Source organism: Gekko japonicus, unplaced genomic scaffold (assembly GCF_001447785.1).
Source record: "Gekko japonicus isolate JY-2015 unplaced genomic scaffold, Gekko_japonicus_V1.1 scaffold181, whole genome shotgun sequence".
NCBI classification, from domain to species: domain Eukaryota; kingdom Metazoa; phylum Chordata; class Lepidosauria; order Squamata; family Gekkonidae; genus Gekko; species Gekko japonicus.
In genome coordinates, this window is record NW_015171507.1 from 925,003 (window position 1) to 945,371 (window position 20,369).

A 20,369-nucleotide genomic window follows, 5' to 3' on the forward strand; every position below is an offset into this window, starting at 1 on the left:
CGGGTGGGGGCAGTGGGGTGTCTTCCCTTTTGTCTTCCTTAAAAAAAAAAAAAAAAAAAAGTATCCATAATCTAATTTGGGGTTCTCCAGTTTTCTCAAAGCCGAGAAAAGGAAACCATCACTTAAGCGAACAAAGGGAGGCCACCAGATGTTAGTCTGCCTGTGTTAAGACGACACAAATGACAAATATATACACTGCAAAAACCCTTTTTTGTCAATTAATGTGTTCTATTTGTTAACTACCATCTTATAAAGTGCATTGTGCGCTATTATAATATCCTAAAACAGGTATATATATATCCATTACATACAATAAACAATGATAATCAGTTCATTCAGTATAATAACTACTAATCAATTTACATCATTTTTTTCAAAGTCAACCCCCAACGGGAGTTTCTAGAATTGTACGCCCGCTTCTCCTTGCTTGGAAGTCTTCTAAAGGGGGAAAGCTTTCTTTTGTAGTTACATTGATGTTTGTTGCTGGTCCTACAAAAGGCACATTAAGCAGCTGAGGTTCATAGACGGCGCGCTCCTGTCTTTCTTAAGGCTGCAGCGCTCCTGTCTTTCTTAAGGCTGCCACGTGTTAAGACGACAGCAAGGGCTGCTCCCCGGTTGAGGACCAGAGAGGAGAGAAGATGTAATGCTGGACATTGCACCCTGGGTGTCCTTGGGCAGCAATTATTTACTTATTTATTTTATTGGACTTGCTGTATCCCGCCCTCCCAGCAAGCAGGCTATCCCTGTGGCAGATCGGCCCTCTCTGGCTGCAACTAGTTCCCCTGGTTCTGTCTTCATGGGAACATACCACTTCCAATAAGTGCACAGGGAACTTCAAGTTCCCACCAGGGAATAGGATTCTATGTATAAACCGACTTGCTGACATCGAGGCACATCCCAACACGGGGTCCCTTTCATAAATAATGAAGTGGCGCAGCCCCCCCCATTCTCGAACTCTGAACTGACTCTTAGGCCCAAACTAGACGTTACAGCTTACAGAGGTGCCTGTCCTGACTCACCGTTATGTAGAAGAACAGGGTATCTTACTCTTTACCGATGCTCCCTCTAACCTGTGGAGTCCTGTGAGCAAAAATTCTACTTTGTGAGATACAGGCATTAAAGTTGTGATTGATTTGGCTACTGCACAAATCAGTTTGCTCTGGAGCCATCCTTCCTGAGCTAAGGCAGAAATGTGTGAGCTGGAGGCTAAAAAGCTGTGGGCTAGCTCACGCTAACTCAACTTAGAGGGAACACTGCAGTCTTTACGGTGCTGTGAGGGGGGAGGGGAGGCTTCTGGCATCTCTCCCATGCCAATCTCACCACTGGAAACAGCTGGGGTGGGGGCTGCTGGCCCCTTTTCCTGGCTCTGCGTTTCCTGGGGAAAGACACATGGGGCCAGAGAAAGTGGCAAAGAGGCACCCCCCGTGGCCTTTTCCGCTGACGGAAACAGAGCCAAAGAGAAGCTGGAAGTCCCTCCTCAGCCTTGCAGCGCTCCGGAGCGAAAGAGAGCAGTGGGACGCCATCAAGGTCAGATCCCCTGCTCTTCTGTATGGCCAGGGATTTAGGACATGCACCCAAGTCACAACCCTTGTCAGCTGTAGCATCCAGTTTGAGCCTTAGAATGTAAACCCTGCAGACAACAACCTGCGTGTTCTTCTGAGCCACACCCGTTGTCACAGACTACAACTTTAAACAGCAACAGAAGAGCGGAAAGGAAACCAGTTTCACGGACAAATTCACACCATTTTGGCACAGCAGGGATGGTGGTGGTGGTGGTACACACGTGACATTCATGACATCCTTTATGTACACCTAAGATTCTTTCTTAAGATATAGGATGTAGCATAAAATTAAGACAAGCCCATGCTTAGGAACACGTATATTCCACTGGTAGGCTCATCAGGATATGGCTCAGCTTCCAGCTAACTATAAACTTGATGGCAAAACCCAGGTTTACTGCCACGCAATGAGCAGAGTGGCCCAAAGCGAAAGAGGCAAAGGAACAGCCTTGTCGTGGAGTAGAAACCTGCACAGCAAAAGCTGCCATGGAAGGAATTAAAGAGGCTTACGGGAGCAGAAAAGCCCCCTCACCTGACTGCTTTGTCCGGAGGTCATGCTCTCCGCGTCCCCTCTCCATATCCTGGGGCAACTTTGTCCCTTTCTCATGTGGCATGCTGGGTGAATTCACAGGGCTTATTGCTTCAATGCCGTCGGGGCTGTAACTTCCGTGGAAACCTGCAGGGCATAAAAAATGCTGGGGTCTTAGATCACGATGATGCCTCTTCATTCCAAGCACTGCGACAAAGACTGCTTTAAAATCTTTAAAAGACGTGGTACATCTGTTTTTTAAAAAGGTCTCTCTCCCCCTCTTCTTATCTTGTGGCTTAAACCCCAATTTCTTGGCATGCTGCAACTTTCAGGGCAGCTCATAGAGAAATACGGTGGCACTTACCCAGGAGTCATTTCCTGAAGGAGCACACAGGAATGGAGCTCCGGCAGTAAAGAGCCCAGGGGGCGGGCACATGCAACAAGCCCCGCCCCCTGCTCCCAGCAGCCCTCAGTCAGAGCAAGAAGCAGCCAGGTAAGTTGCAGAGCCCCTCCCTGGCCCCCCGGTCCAAAACAGTCCAGTGGCACCTTTAAGGCCAAGTTTTATTCAGGTACAAGCTCTTCCTCCTCTGTGAGGACAGATCTGCACGTTCCCCCCCCCAATAGCTAGCAATCCAAAAGAGTCCAGTGGAGCCTGAGCGGTGGGTGTTGCCTTCTGACACACTTCCAGTGATGTCAGGGTGTGTGGCATATGCAAATAAGTCATGCTAATGAGTTATGCTAATAAACTCCTGCACCTCTTTTTCTACGAAATGACCCCTGCACTTACCAATGGAAAAGGAAAGAGACATACAGACAAATGTATCTTCTTGTCAACAGGGATTTTTCAGAAATGCAGCTAGCTCTGCCCACCACCCCAATGCACTGGAAAGAAGAGAACCACAGTAGGACAGCGAGGTAAAAAGTGGCTACTCTTGGGTGAAATGCAGTCGATTGCAGAAGAAACTTAAGGAGAAGCAAATGGATTTTCTTCCACAGCTAGAACCATCTGCATCCTTTGATATCCACCAGTGTCTATCCTGTGATTCCTGTTTCATGTCACAGAGAAACATGGAAAGCTTTCCCCCCCCATATGTGCAGGTGTGTATGTGTGTGCATGTGAGTGTTGTGTGCACAGTGAAGTCACGGCGACCTCTGGTGACTGACCCCTACTGGGGGCCTGGAGGATATTCAGAGAGGTGGCCGAGTGAAGCCTGCCCCTGCCTCCCGACTGCTGGTTTTCCAAGGAGGTCTCTCCATCCAAGTACTTGCCAGAGTTGACCCTGCTTCGCTTCCGAGATCTGACGGGATCGGGCTTGCCTGGGCTATCCAGGTCGGGGCATGGAAAGATTTTTTAAAAGTCTGAGGGGAGGAATGGGGAAGGAAAGACCACCGCTCCAAGGTAAGAGCACGTGTTACCAGGTTCAAAATGTCAACCCTCAGTATCCCCCCCCCCCCAAGTTCAAGGATCTCGGGCTCAAGGAAGAATTTCTCTTCCTGACTCCCCCGGAGAGTTTTCTGTTCAGTCTGGCAGATGATACTACGATGGATGGACCATTGGAACAAATCGGTATAAGGCAACTCTGTTTTACTACACCAGCACAGGTGTAGCCCTTAAGAGCCCCGCTCAGTTGGGCTGAAGGTTCCTCAAGGCCTGCCTCCAATTTCTGGCTGTGCTCCTGGGAAACTCACAATCAGGGCACAAAGGGACCGCTTCTGCCCTCTTGTGGTTCGCCCAGGGAGGGGCGGTTGTATTTTATTATCATGGCAAATAGCTATCTGTCCAGGAACACGGTCCCCACGATCTCTTGCAGCTGCCTATCGAGTGAAGAGATCAGTTTCCCAGCTGGCTATTTAGCTCCTGCAAGACATCAGCTGGCAGAAACATAACGGAGCTTTGTGCGTATTTTGGCAAACGGACAGAGCGCACAGTTTGGTGCAGGTCCTAGATATTCTGGAAACTGTTAAGCTGCTTCCTTAAGACTGCAGGAGAACGCTTTCAGCCTCTCAAGCAGCGTCAACTACAGATTCAGGCCTTCCAGAGTCAGAGTGCATGGCCTCTGTCACTGCCCCCGAGCAACCCTCCCGTTAAGCTGTGGGGTCTTGTGAGCAAGAATTCTACTTTGTGAGCTACTGAAAGTTGTGAGTGAGCGATTTGGCTGCTGCATAAATGAGTTGGCTCTGGCGCAGTCCTTCCTGAGCAAAGACAAAAATGCGTGAGCCGGAGGCTAAAAAACTGTCAGCTAGCTCACACTAACTCAGCTTAGAGGGAACACTGCCCCCGACCTCAAATCATATTCAAACCCCAAGAGACTGCCTCATATCAAGAACCTGGGAACATCAGTTTGCAAAAGCACTTTGAGAGCCATCCAACCCAAAAAAGCATTACACAGTTTTATCTACCCAGCAGTTTCCATTCACATGCACCCTCGACCGCCTTATGTTTCACATCTGTCTACTTAAAATCATCTTAGCACTTTGTTTCCATCGAGATTATAACAACATATCAGGAATGGAATTATATGCACGAAACCAAGAACTGGCAAAAATATGGGGAAAAAAGAGGCATGAAAGGGAAGGAGGGGAAAACGTAAGAGAGCTTTTCCACGAAAATGATACTTAGGAATATATGTGCATGATACAAGACAGGCCGTCCCCGTAAATGTGACAATTAAATCAAAACAAAACGATGGGGTCGAGGTGGGTGGGTGGGGTAGGGGGTCTTTTGTAATGCAGTTATGTGCATTTTTTTTAATTAAAAAAGGCCACAACTTGAAGTACCGCCCCACTCCCCCCCCCAATTTCTTACCATCGCTATTGGCGTCGTTATTTAGCGAGCCTCTTTCTCGCTTCCCCTTATCGCAAGAAATTTGACGCATGATAATCACATCTATGAAGCTGGCCGCTGTCATGGTGGTCTTACCGAGTGCTCGGAGCTCCTGTTCCTGCACTGAAAAGCTTTTACTCAGACTCTTTTCTCTACTGGGCTGTTCGCTGGCCGGCACTGCGTGCAGCGACTGGTCCAGGGGGGAGTGGAGGTGTGGCAAGTTTTTCCCCTGTCCTCTGCTATACGGGTGGGCAGGCCCCGGCCCGGAGGAGGGGACTGGCCTGGGCTCCATGGCTTTCATGGGCGAGGACGACTGTTCCAGGCCTGCCCCGGCAGACAGCTTTGAGGTGAACATGGCGTTGTCGGCCTGGGGGCGCTCCATTTTGGCGTCTTGGGGCCGGGAGGCTTCCTTCTGGGCGTGGGCAGAGTCCATCATGGGCGTGTAGCTGTCCATGCTGCTCATGGGGCCGCGCAACGTTGATGCCGGAGAGAAGCCTGAGGGGCGGACCGGTGACGTGGTGGTCGTGGAGCAAGATCTTAAGGGCAGAGGACAAAACGAGACATCAGAGGTGGTCTGGGAAAGAGATCACTGGGCTTGGGGTAATTTTTTTTTTTAATGTCACTGCTATATCACAGTTTCAAGTCCAACTTTAACACTATAAAGTTACAAGAAGAGGGACCCGCGATACTTGCGGGGCGGGGGTATTCCCCCTGTGTCCCGGCCTGCGGAAGCAGGAGGAAGTCGCCACAGGTAAACTTCCCCCCTCCCGGGGCCCGCCGATCTCCCCCCCCCAGCTTTGGCGGCGAGGCCTGAGCGGCTCCCAGCACGCTGAGCCTCCCCCCCAACGGCCAGAGCGTTCTCTGCGCATGCGCAGGGAATGCTCTTTTATTTTGGGGGGGGATTTAAGAATCCCCCGTATATTTTTTTCAACTTTTCAGATTTTTCTGCACACCTGGGGACTGCTCCAAGTGTGCAGGAAAATCTCTCTGCCCCCCAAGTGCCCCCGATGTGTGGATTTAGATATCCGCACGGAGGTAGCAACTTGGCTATTAGATATACAGATTAGCAGTCTTTGTGGATAACAATGAAAATGGCAAGAGCACATGAAATCCCATTGCACCGCTACTGAATTTCCCACCCCTGCTGATTGTCTTGTCTCACTCTGTGTAACCTGCCTGGAGTCCAAGTGAGAAAGGGGGACTATAAATGACACAACCTGTGTGTGCTCTCTTCCTGCCTGCTTTGTTTCTCTGCACTACTTTAACATCTACTGTTGCGCCGGATGCAAAATCCACCTGGGTTGCATTAACTTGTTCTACTGGTTCGGCTGCCATCTGATATAGTTTCAATCGCTGATCTATAGTTATTGTTTTAAGTGCTTTTATTGTTATTGTTGTTACCCACCCTGGGCCTGCTTGCAGGGGAGGGAGGGCTATAAATCAAACTAAACTAAACTAGCTTCAATTTAAAAACAAACAAACGGTTTCTTAAGATTTGGGATCCCTTGATCATGGACAAAACCTCCTCCCAGCTCAAAATTATCGACAGTCCATCATAGTGGGTTTAAATTACAGGCAGAAAGATACCAGCTGGATATTCGGAAAAAGCTTTTTACAGTAATTGCAGTTCAGTGGTGGAATCGGCTACCTAGAGAGGTGGTGAGCCCCCCCCCACTGGCAGTCTTCAAGCAGCGGCTGGATGAACACTTGTCAGGGATGTTCTAGGCTGATCCTGCATGGAGCGGGGGGTTGGACTAGGTGGCCTGTCCGGCCCCTTCCAACTCTATGACTCTATACTCAACCAGTTCCACAAACAAATGACTATCCTTTCTTGAATCGCTTGGAAAACCTAAGCAGAAGATCCACAAAAGGCGTTCGAAATACAGCTCCATCCTGGTTTAATTAATCAAATCTAGAGTATTTTAAATATTTCACGGAACACCCAAATTAGGCCGCACTTTTGATGATCTTTGGAACGGCTGACCTTAGGTTTTGGCCGACGCTCTATTTTTTTTACTGCTTTCCATTTGTTGGATTTCATTCTTCTTGGAAACAAGTTTCAGAAACATTTAAGTACGAGTGGGGTACATACATATTTTAAACAAACAACGCATCGTCTTCCACAACATTATCCGAACTATCTATGCCCATGTAAGGTTAGAGGACGATTCACGGATTCACTTCCTCAAGGCAGCACGACAAACCAGCCCACCGTCCACAAGAGTTGCATTCTCCTCCACGAACGTGGCTGGGTGCAGTGGACGTGTGACCCTGGATGGCAGCACCTAGGTGCAGAGCAAGCCTAAGCAGAGTTACCCCGGTCGAATCCCACTGATTCCAATGGATTTAGAATGGAGTAATAACCCTGCTTGGGAACAGTTTCAGAGGGGAGCCGTGTTGGTCTGCAGTGGAAGAGCAAGATTTGTGTCCAGTCTCACCTTCGAGACCAACAAGGTTTGGGAGGGGGGGGTATGAGGTTTCGAGAGTCGAAGCCATTTCATCCTCACAACAACTCCGTGAAGTAGCTTAGATGGAGAATGAGTGAGCGAGCCCAAGATCACTCAGTGAACTTCCCCCTAGAGTGGAGATTCAAACCTAGGTCTCCCACATCCTAATCCTGACACTCTAAGCCACTATGCACCGCCCCGGCTCTCACATCAAACCTTATGATGTACCAAAAGAAGCTTGGGGTGACAAGTTAGCTGAATGGCAAAGTTAACAAACCTAGTCAACAAAAGACCAATTGAAGAATTTCAGCAGAAATGGAAAGCATATTACTTGCATTACGGTCAAGGTTAATAACTGATGATAGGTCTGTATGAACTGATACAAAAAGCTGGCATCTCCTGAAATAGCCACAGAATCAGGGAGAAATACAGACATTATTAATGTATAATTTTTTAAATAGTTTTTGTATATGTCGCAAACAAACGAAAAGTTTAAAATATACATACATAGAGGATACCTAAAGAAAAAGAGTTATTAATGTTACTTTAAAATTATTATCCTACATTGTTCATAATCGGGTATGCTTTGGTTTGATTCTAAAAAGAAAAGGTAGATTGATATGCTGAGAAATTATTGTAATCGAGTTGAGAAGCTATCCTATTCTCGTTCTATGTATTAACATAAGAACATAAGAGACGCCAATGTTGGATCAGGCCAAAGGCTCATCCAGTCCAACACTCTGTGTCACACAGTGGCCAGAAATACCAGTGCCATCAGGAGGTCCAGCAGTGGGGCCAGGACATTAGAAGCCCTCCCACTGTTGACCCCCCCTAGCACCAAGAAGACAGAGCATCACTTGCCCCAGAGCCCCTATCTATACCTATAACTGTGTCTTCAACAAAGGTAAAATATAAAAACTGATGATGATTAATGACTTTCTGATTTCTTGACACACACCCCCTTCCCCCCCTTTTTTTCTGCACCCTTTCAACTGTATAATAAAACGAAACATATATATTAAAAAAAACCCTCACAACATACCGCAGAACTGATGGGGTAAGGCTTTCTGAAGACATGATCTTCATGTTTGTGTTGTGCAGCACGCTGGGGCGCTGCTGGACGTTCTCCTGGGTGCGGGGCGAGACAGGGGAGTGTTTGTGGTTGTGAGAGTGTGATGACGAACGGCCGCTGCTCTGTTCTGTACCTGCCGCAAAACACGAGGAAGAAACGTGACAAATCTCACATGGGAAATTTCAGACAGGAGAGCAACAGCAAAGGGACACGAGAACACACGGAGCTTTTCCCAGCCAGCCCCTCTCCCCCTTCCTTGCGAGGGCGTCCGAAGCCGTTTTGGCTGACCTGGTCTCCAGATGGGGGCGTGCTCCACCGTGCTCGTGGCTTGCAAGACGGATTTCTTGCGTTCTTTTTCGCGCTCCCGTTCACGATCCCGTTCTTGCTCCCGTTCGGAAACCAACGGTCCTGTCTGTTTGGTCAAGTGGGTGGGGCCTCCTGGGAAGAAAAGGCTACTTTCATACAAGAGTTTAAAAATGTGCAGTCGGGGCCAAGGCTCCCTCTAAGCTGTGGAGTCCTGTGAGCCAAAATTCTACTTTGTGAGCTACTGGCATTGACGCTGTGAGCGAGCAGTTTGGCTACCGTACAAATTAGTTTGCTCTGCAGCCATCCTGCCTGAGCTAAGACAAACATGTGTGTGAGCCGGAGGCTTAAAAAAACTGTGAGCTAGCTCACACTAACTCAGCTTAGATGGAACACTGGTTGGAACACAGATCAAGGATGTTAGTCTATCTGTAGCAGTAGAAAAGAGCAAGAACCCAGGAGCACCTTACAGACTAACAAAATATGTGGCAGAGGGTGAGCGTTCGTGAGACACTGCTCACTTCTTCAGATACAGCTAGAATGGGAGTCCATCTGTCTTATTTGCCAGAAAGTGGAGTGATTTCAGATGCTGAATGGCATTAGCAGGCAGATAACAATAGCGGGTGAATGATCCAATCACACCTGCTATTGTCATTCACCTACTAGTGCCATGTGCCTGCTAATGTCATCTGGCATCTGAAATCACACCACTTCCCACTGAATGGGACAGCTGCAACGCTTCCTCTAAGCTGTGGGGTCTTGTGAGCCAAAATCCTACTTTGTGAGCTACTGGCATTGAAGCTGTGAGCGATGCGTTTGGCTGCTGCATAAATCAGTTCTCTCTGGAGCCGTCCTTCCTGAGCTAAGGCAAAAAAACTGAGCTGAAGGCTAAAAAACTGTGAGGTAGCTCACACTAACTCAGCTTAGAGGGAACACGGAACAGATGGACTCCCATTCTGGCTGTATCTGAAGACGTGAGCGGTGATTCATGAATGCTCCTCCCCTGCCACATATTTTGTTAGTCTTTAAGGTGCTCCTGGACTCTGGCTCTTTTCTACAGTCAGAACATGTTCAGGTAGCAGCTAGTTTGACATTCCTCGTTTAAATGGCTGTTTTTCAATCAAATGCAGGGCCTTTAACAATGTCTGAGGACACCTTCGGCTTTGATAAGCAGGAGCGTGCTTGTCTGTCTTTCCCGCCGAACTGTAAAGCCCTGGAGACTTACTGGGGATGGGAAAGGGAAGAAAAGCTCCGGTGCTGGAGATGTTTCAGCTCCCCCCAAGCAAAGCCTCTGTGCTTTCTCTCAACCTGCTAACATTTCCCATCTGTGCTAAGCCAGAAAACTCTTTATCTTTCCCCCCCACTGTCATCCTTTTAAAAGTTTCTTAATACACATCTGCTTCCACTGGCTCCTCTCTCTGTCTCTTCCTCCCTTCCTTTTATTTTGAAAATCAAAGGAGGAATGAATAGGCATCTTCTGCAGCTATCGCTCTGCAAATCGCAAGGCAGTTCTGAACAAGGGACTGAGGCATGAGATCCGGGCATATTAGCTCGCCACCACTGTGAGAGCTTGCTTAGAAGAGGACGCCACTGGCCAGCTCTTCACTGAACTCGGGCACTGCCAGTGAGGGTGGCCAGAAGGTGGTACTGCAGCTCACCAGTTCAGAGGCTGGCCAGGCGACACCAAGGCCCGGTGGGGTTTACAGATGGCCCTATAAAGCCCCTGACCCGGTTTCATCGTTACTTGCCTCTTAAGTACTGACTAACCACAGATTGCCTGGATCTGCTTCGTTGCTGATCTGCTTCCCAGCAAGCTTATCTGCCCATTCGGCCTCTCTTCCCCTCCCCCAGATTATCCAGACTGTCAACGACAAGCTGTCTGGTTCTCTGACTCGGACGCCCACAGTGAGTCTAGGACAACCGCTCTGATTTGATTACCACACCAGACACGTGACGTGCCTTCTCTGTTGCAGGGCCCCCCCCGCCCCCCTATGGAACGGAGCCCGGCAAGAGGAGGTCAGGAAGGCTTTCCGCAAGCGATGCAAAACCGAATTTGGTTCAAGAGGGTTTTTCTACACAGGAAATAGGGTAACACTGTACAAAACGATTCACAGAGTTACATGGATACGTTATTAGGGACTGCGGTCTAGACTATACCAGTGCTCCCTCTAAGCTGTGGAGTCTTGTGAGCAAAAATTCAACTTGGTGAGCTCCTGGCATTGAAGTTGTGAGCCAGCGATTGGGCTGCTGCATAAATCAGTTTGCTCTGGAGCCGTCCTTCCTGAGCCAAGGCAAAAATGTGTGAGCTGGAGGCTAAAAAAAACTGGGAGCTAGCTCACACTAACTCGGCTGAGAGGGAACACTGGTCTACACTACTGCGTATCGTTTTGCTTAGGATAGATGCCAATCCACAGGTGACATTAGCATGTGCCAAATTTTCGGCAGCAGCCTAGAGAATTAAGAAAGATCTCTTAAAAGCGTAACTTAAAGACTCTAAGGCTAATGCAGTGTATTATCTCGAAAATGGTTTTGAATTATTTTGAGATGGGTGGATGTATGCTTGGTTAGACTATTTGTGCTGGTTACGAACCGTAATAAAGATTTCTGCTCTGTTCTGTATCGTCTGCTCTAAGCTGGATCCTATCATGGAATTTTGCGCCATTTAATGTGTCCTGTTAACCCTTGTGCTTCGCTAGGGTTGCCAGCCTCCAGGTGGGGCCTTGGGGATCTCCCACTTTTACAACTGATCTCCAGCTGACAGAGATCAGCTCCCCTGGAGAAAATGGCTGCTTTGAAGGGTGGACTCTATGGCACTGTACCATGCTGAGGCCCCTCCCCTCCCCAAACCCCACCCTCTCCTGGCCCCACCCCCAAAGTCTCCAGGTATTTCCCAACCCAGACTTGGCAACCCTATGCTTCGCTTATGTTTTTGGACTTCCGGTGGGTTCTGCAACCCTGCTTACTGAACGTGCCGCCCTGTCGACTCTATCGACTCACTCTGTGTAATCTGCGTGACGTCCCAGCGAGAGAGGCAGACTATAAATAACACGGACAAACAAACAAGCAGATATCCCCCACCCTTCCTGCCCTCTGTGCCTGTCTGGACCATGAGCTTCTCTGGCCAGCAGTCTATCAGTTTAGGGGTTTTTTTAGAAAACCACGCAACGACTTTCAGGCCCCGTATTACGAGTCGTAGTACCTGGGGAGAGCGGGGAGCTGCTGTGCCGGCTGCCGAAGGCCTGGGGGGCGCTGTGGATGTACGCGATCCGATCCATGGAGGCGGCGGAGGCGCCGGGGGTGGGAGGCACGAGCACAGGCAGGTGTGGCACTTGGGACAGGTCGATTATACCTGCTGGATGAACAAGGAAAAGTGGGGGGAGGGCGCAGAAGGAACAGACGGGTGACAATGCAGGTTGGGTTAGGCTTCGGTATTTGGGGAAGTGCAGCAGCGACAGCACAGTACCCTCTGGTAGCATCCCAAAAGCGCTGCAGCCTCCACTGGGTCTGCAGGAGGGCCGATCTAGACTTCTGAACACATGAAGCTGCCCTTGGCCCATCAAGGTTTTCTGTTGCCCCAGAACCGACGGGTTGAAATTAAATCAGAAGACTTTTTGGCTAAACATTAGGAAGAACTTCCCGACAGTCCGAGCGGTTCCTCAGTGGGACGGGCTTCCTCGGGAGTTGGTGGGCTCTTCTACTCTGGAGGTTTTCAAACAGAGGCTAGGTGGCCACCTGTCAGCAATGCTGGTTCTGTGAACTCAGGCAGATCATGAGAGGGAGGGCAGGGAGGGTTGCATCAGTGCTTAGTTCTCGTGGCCCTTTCTTACACGCCCAGGGAAATGCTGATCGCCACTTTGGGGCCAGGAAGCAATTGTTCTCCAGGCCGGTTTGGCCGGGGGTCCTGGAGGTTTTTTGTCATCGTCTGGGCATGGAGCAGGGGTCACTGCGGGTGCGGAGGGGGAGGTATCTGTGAATCTCCTGCCTTGTGCAGGGGGTTGGACTAGACGACCCTGGAGGTCCCTTCCAACTCTATGACTCTAAGGTCAGTATTGTCTACTCAGACATGCAGCAGCGCTCCAGGATTCTCTGGCAGAGATCTGAGGTCCTTAGAGGGAGGATGGGATAAAAAAATTTAAAACATGAGGGGCCAAAGATCCTGCATTGCACCTCAGGAGGGATCACAGCTCACAGGCAGGGCATTTGCTTTGCATACAGAATGTCCCAGGGCTTGGTCTCTGCCACCTGCAGTTAAAAGGCAGTAGGTGGTGTGAAAGACCTCAGCCTGAGACCCTGGAGAGCCACTGCCAGTCTGAGTAAAGAAGAAGAAGATGAAGAAGAGATTGGATTTATACCCCGCCCATCACTACCCAAAGGTGTCTCAGAGCGGCTTACACACTCCTTTCCCTTCCCCTCCCCACAGCAGACACCCTGTGAGGTAGGCGGGGGCTGAGAGAGCTCTTGACAGAAACTGCTCTGTTTTCATGGACAGCTCTTATCAGAACTACGGCTTGCCCAAGATCATCCAGCAGCTGCATGTGGAGGAGCGGGGACTCAAACCCAGTTCTCCCAGATTAGAGTCCGCGCACTTAACCACGACACCAAACTGACCCTGGTGGTCTGATTCGGTGTAAGGCAGACGCATGTGTTCCTCCTTTTTTCATTGTTGTCCCTTTGTGTCTTTTCTTAATAAAAAATTATTTTTTAAAAAATGAGTGCGTGTGTCAGACAAGCAGATTGGATGATGCTGAAGAATTCCGGGCAACTCAAAAGCTCACCTCCCTCCCTCCCTCCCCAGGTCTGGCCAGGATATAAAAGGCACTGGAACTGTTCTGTCACATTCTCATCCCACCCTTCCTCCAAAGAGCTCAGGCAGGGGTGGCACGTAGTTCTCCCCTCCCTCGCTTCATCAAAACTTGGTGAGGAAAGTTAAGCTGAGGGAGAGCGACTGGCCCGACGTCACTCACTGAACATCGCGGCCCGAGGGGGCCTCTGAACTTTGGTCTTCCCTCCGCTACATCCCCTGTTCGCATCTGCCAGTCTATGCAACACGGCCTCCTGGGAATCCTAGAAGCTGTGACAGCGGACAGCTTTCCCTGATATGGCCAACACTGCACAGCGTGACTGCGATCTGGGGCTTGCCCCGTCTTCAGGAAGGAAGAAGGGTGTGGTCGTAACTTTCAACATGCTGCAAGAGTCTTTACTGCGTTAACGCATCTCTCGTGGCACTGGCTTTTGTGGACCCCTTTATCACACCTTTGGCCTAAGGGCTCCGGCCCACGAAAGCTGAGGCCACAGGACTCTCGTTTCTGCTGCCACAGACGACCCCGGCCATCACCCTGCCCAAACACCCCCCCACCCACCCACCACTGTAGCACACCGCTTTTCTCACACCTGCTGCATAGTTGAGTGCCAGGGAGGGTTCTCGTGGGGACAGGCCACGCAGCAGGTCTGCCCTCTGGGCCATAGCGGTGGCTGCGGCATTGTGGTGCATCTGCTGGGAGGTGATGTAGTCGTTGATAATGGTCTGTCTGTTCTCCATGGCAGCTGTGTCTGGGTAGCCGCGGATGAGGTACGGAGGGTAGAGATGGGGGTACGTCGGGCTGGGAGAAAGGTGCCTTGGCAGGTAGTAAGCGGCAGCTGGAAGAGAAGAGGAAAGGGAACGGGTGACCCGAAGAAGAAGAGAGAAGAGATTGGGTTTATACCCCATGGCCCTTCACTACCCAAAGGTGTCTCAGAGCGGCTTACAAACTCCTTTCCCTTCCCCTCCCCACAACATAACACTCTGTGAGGTAGGTGGGGCTGAGAGAGCTCTTGACAGAAACTGCTTTTTTCAAGGACAGCTCTTGTCAGAACTACGGCTTGCCCAAGGTCATCCAGCAGCTGCAAGTGGAAGAGTGGGGAATCAAACCCGGTTCTCCCAGATTAGAGTCCGCGCACTTAACCACTACACCAAACTGGCTCTCCTCTGCCAGGAATTGGATAAACATATGGAGCAGAGGTCCATCAGTGGCTATTAGCCACAAGGTATAGATAGGAACTCTCAGTCTGGGGCAAGTGGTGGTCTGTATTCCCCTCTCCACAACAGACACCCTGTCAGGTAGGTGGGGCTGAGAGACCTCTTGACAGAAACTGCTCTGTTTTCAAGAATCACTGTCTGTCTCCTCAGCACCTCTATACTGAGAATCGCCAAAAGGCACCTACGGTAATTAACCAATGAAAATGCTACACGCCGCAGAGAAATCTGTAGGCGCCTTGATGCCTGAGGTCTATCGAGCCCTGAGCTAACACAATCCAGCTTGTGTGGTGAGATTCAACGATGATGCATAAAGCGCACCCAAGTAGCGCAGCCCCCGCCCTGTCACAGTGCTTTGTTGTGAGTTTTTAACAGAGGCGTTTTACCTGCTTCCAGGGGGATTCCCCGAGCGGTCGGGTCGAAGGCCAACGGAATGTGCCCCCTGTACAGGTCCACGCTGCTCACTCCCCGGAGCAAATGCTCGTAGGGAGACATAGGATGGTGGTGGTCCACGAGGGTCGCGTGGGGGGACTTGGAACTGGCGATTTCTCGTGGCGTTGGGGTGATCTTTCGGTCCTGGGATACAGGCTTGCCGGCAGAGATGCCTCCTGTTAACATGGAAAAAAATCCATAAGAAGAGCCAATGTGGGGGGAAACACCCCCCCCAAGTATACTATCACAGCATTTTGAAACCTGTTGAGAATGTTGATGCTTCAAGCAACAGAGTTCTAGTACGCCTCGGTCTAGGGCAGTGGTGGCGAACCTATGGCACGGGTGGCAGAGGTGGCGCTCAGAGCCCTCTCTGTGGGCACGCGTGCCATCGCCCCAGCCAAGCCAAGACCATCATTAATGTGTCAAATTCTCTGCCAAATAATTTTAAGTAAATGAAAGCATTGGGGATTGCTTTCCTTACTTTGTTTGGATCATCTTAAGTTAATGTATGAGTTGTTTTTTCTAAAGTACAACCTCAGTATTCAGGTTCAATTGCCGTGTTGGCACTTTGCGATAAATAAGTGGGTTTTGGGTCGCAGCTTGGGCACGCGGTCTCTAAAAGGTTCGCCATCACTGGTCTAGGGCATAGGTTCCCAAACGTATTTGGCCTATTGCCAAAAGGCTGCCTTAGATAGAAGAAGAGGAGGAGGAGGAGATTGGATTTATACCCCGCCCTTCACTTGGAGTCTCAGAGCGGCTTACAAACTCCTTTCCCTCCCCCTCCCCACAACAGACACCCTGGGAGGTGGGTGGGGCTGAGAGAGCTCTGGCAGAAACTGCTCTTTTTCAAGGACAGCTGTGCCAGAGCTTGTGACTGACCCAAGGTCACATCAGCAGGTGCAAGTGGAGGAGTGGGGGAATCAAACCCGGCTCTCCCAGATTAGAGTCCGCACACTTAACCACTACACCAAACTGGCTAGGTTCTGGACTTCTCTTTCTTTATGCTTCCATTGCCACCTTATTTGTATTCAAGGCCCCCCAATTGCACCCAAGGCTCCGACCGCCCACCTGGATCGTTCCAGCACCCTCTGGGGGCAGTATTGCCCACTCTGGGAACCAGTGGTCTAGAGGGACTGCCTAGATCTCCCCATTCTTGGCTTGGGCTACCTTGATCTTGTCAGATCCCAGAAGTTAGCTGTGAAAACTTGAGCTGCAGTGTTAGAAGACTCAAACAACAAATATATACACTGCAAAAACCTTTTTTATACGTTAAAGTGTTCTATATGTTCCATCTTATAAAGTGCATTGTGTATTATTCATAATATTCTAAAACAGGCATATATTCATTACATGCAATATCAACAATAATAATCAGTTTGTGCAATCGAATAACTACCAGTCAATTTACATCCTTTTCACACGATCAACCCCACCCGCTTCTTCTTGCTTGAAAGTCTTCTGAAGGGGGAAGTTTCCTTTTGTGGTTACATTGAAGTTCAAATTGATGTTTGTTGCTGGTCCTACAAAAGGCCCATTAAGTAGCTGACATTCATAGACGGAGCGCTCCTGTCTTTCTCAAGGCTGCCCTGGTTAGTATTTAGATGGGAGACCAGCAAGGAATACCAGGGTTGTGACCAATGTTCCCTCTAAGCTGAGTTAGTGTGAGCTAGCTCACAGTTTTTTAGCCTCCGGCTCACACATTTTTGTCTCAGCTCAGGAAGGGGGGCTCCAGAGCAAACTGATTTATGCAGTAGCCAAATGGCTCGCTCACAACTTTAATGCCAGTAGCTCACAAAGTAGAATTTTTGCTCACAAGACTCCAAAGCTTAGAGGGAACACTGGTTGTGACACAGAGGCAGGCAATGGCAAACCACCTCTGAACATCTCTTGCCTTGAAAACCCCACAGGGGTTGCCGTAAGTCGTCTGCAACTTGATGGCACGTTCCATTGTATCAAAGCCCACTTTTGAGTTCTTTTTTTCAGGATGCAGATCAGTATTTCTTTTAATAATTTATTCTACATGCTGTTCACGGAACACGGCCCTTTGTAGACTATGATCGTCATCAACTGAAGTGCTGTGCAAATGCCTGTTATTATTATAACGAGGTATTGGTTTACATCAGGAACTTCCGATAAAACCCAATCTACAACTCCACAAATAAAAAGAAACAATAGCACTGGCAAGGGCTCACTGTTCCCCAAAACAGGCGTCACAGCCTCACTAGATCTGCTAAAAGGGAAGAAATGTGTTTTGAGACCCTCTTTATTGGGGACTCAGCTCAATGCTCCCTCTAAGCTATGGAGTCCTGTGAGCAAAAATTCTCCTTTGTGGGCTACTGGCATTAAAGTTGTCAGCGGGTGATTTGGATACTGCATAAACTAGTTTGCTCCGGAGCAGTGTTTCCTCTAAGCTGAGTTAGTGTGAGCTAGCTCACAGTTTCTTAGCCTCCGGCTCACCCATTTTTGTCTTCGCTCAGGAAGGAGGGCTCCAGAGCAAACTAACTTATGCAGCAGCCAAATCGCTCGCTCGCAACTTTAATGCCAGTAGCTCGTGAGGTAGAATTTTTGCTCACAAGACTCCACGGCTTAGAGGGAGCATTGCTCTGGAGCCGTCCTTCCTGAGCTAAGACAAAAAATGTGTGAGCCGGAGGCTAAAAAACGGTGAGCTGGCTCACACCGACTCAGCTTAGTTAACACTGACTCAGATACATTAAGCTGGGGATAAATTTGCTGTGGGGGAGAGGAGGCACATTGCAACTGGAGGGAGAATTTGTAGAAATTAACAGGGAGTGGGGCTCAGGTATCGGCGAAGATTAAAAGGGGGGCTTGGTTTTGTAAACAGCTGAAAAGCACTTTCTATAGCCCTGCTAACACATTCTGCCAGCAGTCAAGAGGTTGATGTTGAAATGGAATCTATTTAAATCTCAAAAATAAGTATGAAATGAAAGCGCACCATGGTTCAGACAGCCTCTTGCCCAGTAGCCCTCCCTGGGAGCGGCGAATTTTTTGTTGTTGTGCAGCTCACGGCCAGAATAAATGGGAAAACGCTTCATATCCCCCCCCCCTCCTCCTTTGGAGACGGTGTCTCAGTCACATGTCAGTCTCCTGCCAGCCACTCCACACAGTGCTGAGCAATGCAGAGAGAGAGCTCCCTAACGACTGCAATAAGCAGCACGTGTTTCCCAAAGGTGCTCAAGGATTTGTCCTGGTTTCTGAAGTGCACCGTGGGGTGCTCTCTCACTAGCACAGCCTGGTGTCAGGACTCAGACCAGCGCATCTCCTGTGGATATAGTACAACTACAACAGGGCACATTGTGCTTTTCTGGTGTGGTGGTTTGGTGTCGTGGTTAAGTGTGCGGACTCTAATCTGGGAGAACCGGGCTTAATTCCCCACTCCTCCACTTGCACCTGGCTGGATGGCCTTGGGCACGCTGTAGTTCTGATAAGAGCTGTCCTTGAAAAAAAGAGCAGTTTCTGCCAGAGCTCTCTCAGCCCCATCTACCTCCTAGGGTGTCTGTTGTGGGGAGGGGAAGGGAAAGGAGTTTGTAAGCCGCTCTAAGACTCCAAGTGAAGGTCAGGGTATAAATCCTATATCATCATCATCTTCCTCCTTCTCCTCCCAACAGAGCTTTAGTGGCATCTTCTGCAGGGTGACAGGCCACCACGGGAGCTAAACGGCAGCATGACTGCCACAAATGGCACAGGGCAAAGTCTCTGCAATGCTTGGCATAGAGCGGGAGAACCTACAGAGCCAGGATTCCCTCTGCAGCACTGCAATGCCGATTGCTCTCCAGCTGAGCAAGCTAGAGGGAAAACACCCGAGGGCTGATGATGGTCCGCGTAAGCTTTGCAGCGTGCACTGGACTGGCACCATTGAAAAGGTGCCCCCCCCAACCCTTTGTGGCAAACAACAAAGACGGAGGTCCTGTGCCTGAGTCAGAGTGGCCCGGGGTTAGGGATCCCACTCCCGTCCTTCGATGGGGCACCGTTGGTGCCGACCTTCGATGGGGCAGCACTGGTGCCAGCGCTGAAGGTTAGGAGTTTGGGAGTGCTCCTGGATGCCTCCTTAACTATGGAGGACCAAGTAGCAGCCACTGCCAAATCAGCCTTTTACCATCTTCGGCTGATCAGACAGTTCATTCCCTTCCTCGAATGCAATGACCTGGTGACAGTGATCCACGCGATGGTCACCTTGAGATTAGACTACTGTAATGCTCTCTACACGGGGTTGCCCTTGACCCAAATCCGGAAGCTTCTGCTAGTGCAGAATGCGGTGGACAGGCTGTTGCTGGGTCTCCCCATGCGGGAACACATCCAGCCTGCGCTAAAAGCACTGCACTGGCTGCCTATAGCATACCGAATTCACTTCAAGGTGCTGGTGCTTACCTTTAAAGCCCTTTACGGTCAGGAACCTACTTATCTGAGGGACCGCCTTTCCCTATATGTTCCCCAGAGAGCACTACGGTCAGGGTCTCAAAACCACTTGGCCCCCCCTGGCCCCAAGGATACCAGGCTGGTATCGACTAGGGCCAGGGCCTTTTCAGCGATGGCTCCAACCTGGTGGAATGAGCTCCTGGAGGAGATCAGGGACCTTTTACAGTTCCGCAGGGCCTGTAAAATGGAGCTCTTCCACCAGGCCTTCGGGTAGGGAGCCGCACCTAATCTAAGACCCTGTGCCCTATACCATAATCCAGCCTGTGCTTGCCGATAGAAAATTATCTGCTGACGGCAATTCATTGTGCTTTTGCTACTATTATACCGCCACTGCCTTAGAAACGGCTTTAGTAATTATACTGTGCTTTTAAGCTGTGTTTTATTCTGATATTTATATTGTTGTCTTTATCTCCTGTAACTTTATGTAAGCCGCCCTGAGCCCGCTTCGGTGGGGAGGGTGGGGTATAAATCAAATAAATAAATAAATAGAACCAGACCCTCCAAATCATCTGGAGACCAAGCCCAATGAGGAAAGGCTGAGGGACTTGGGAATGTCCAGTCTGGAGAAGGGGAGGCTGATGGGGGCCAGGATGGCTCTCTTGAAGTATCTGAAGGGCTGCTGCTTAGAGGAGGGTGGGGAGCTGTTCCTGTGGGCAGCAGGGAAGAGGACGAGATGGCCTGTCTGGCCCCTTCCACCTCTGTGATTCTATGACCAGTTCCTTTGGAGGAAACAGCAGTTTTGGAGAGCAGACTCCA

At 49.8% G+C, this 20,369-nt stretch overlaps 1 protein-coding gene across 1 annotated transcript in view; it reads right to left on the reverse strand.

Annotated features, from left to right (window-relative positions):
- The window catches only part of NCOR2 (nuclear receptor corepressor 2), a 332,048-nt gene that overhangs the window by 18,529 nt on the left and 293,150 nt on the right, over positions 1–20,369 (reverse strand). The window contains exons 32-38 of the mRNA XM_015419296.1: positions 15,134–15,355; positions 14,126–14,371; positions 11,934–12,086; positions 8,720–8,869; positions 8,402–8,564; positions 4,895–5,448; positions 2,092–2,235 (exon numbers count right to left, since the gene is read on the reverse strand). Coding sequence (XP_015274782.1) covers positions 2,092–2,235; positions 4,895–5,448; positions 8,402–8,564; positions 8,720–8,869; positions 11,934–12,086; positions 14,126–14,371; positions 15,134–15,355 — 1,632 coding nt within the window. The remainder of the gene's footprint in view (positions 1–2,091; positions 2,236–4,894; positions 5,449–8,401; positions 8,565–8,719; positions 8,870–11,933; positions 12,087–14,125; positions 14,372–15,133; positions 15,356–20,369) is intronic.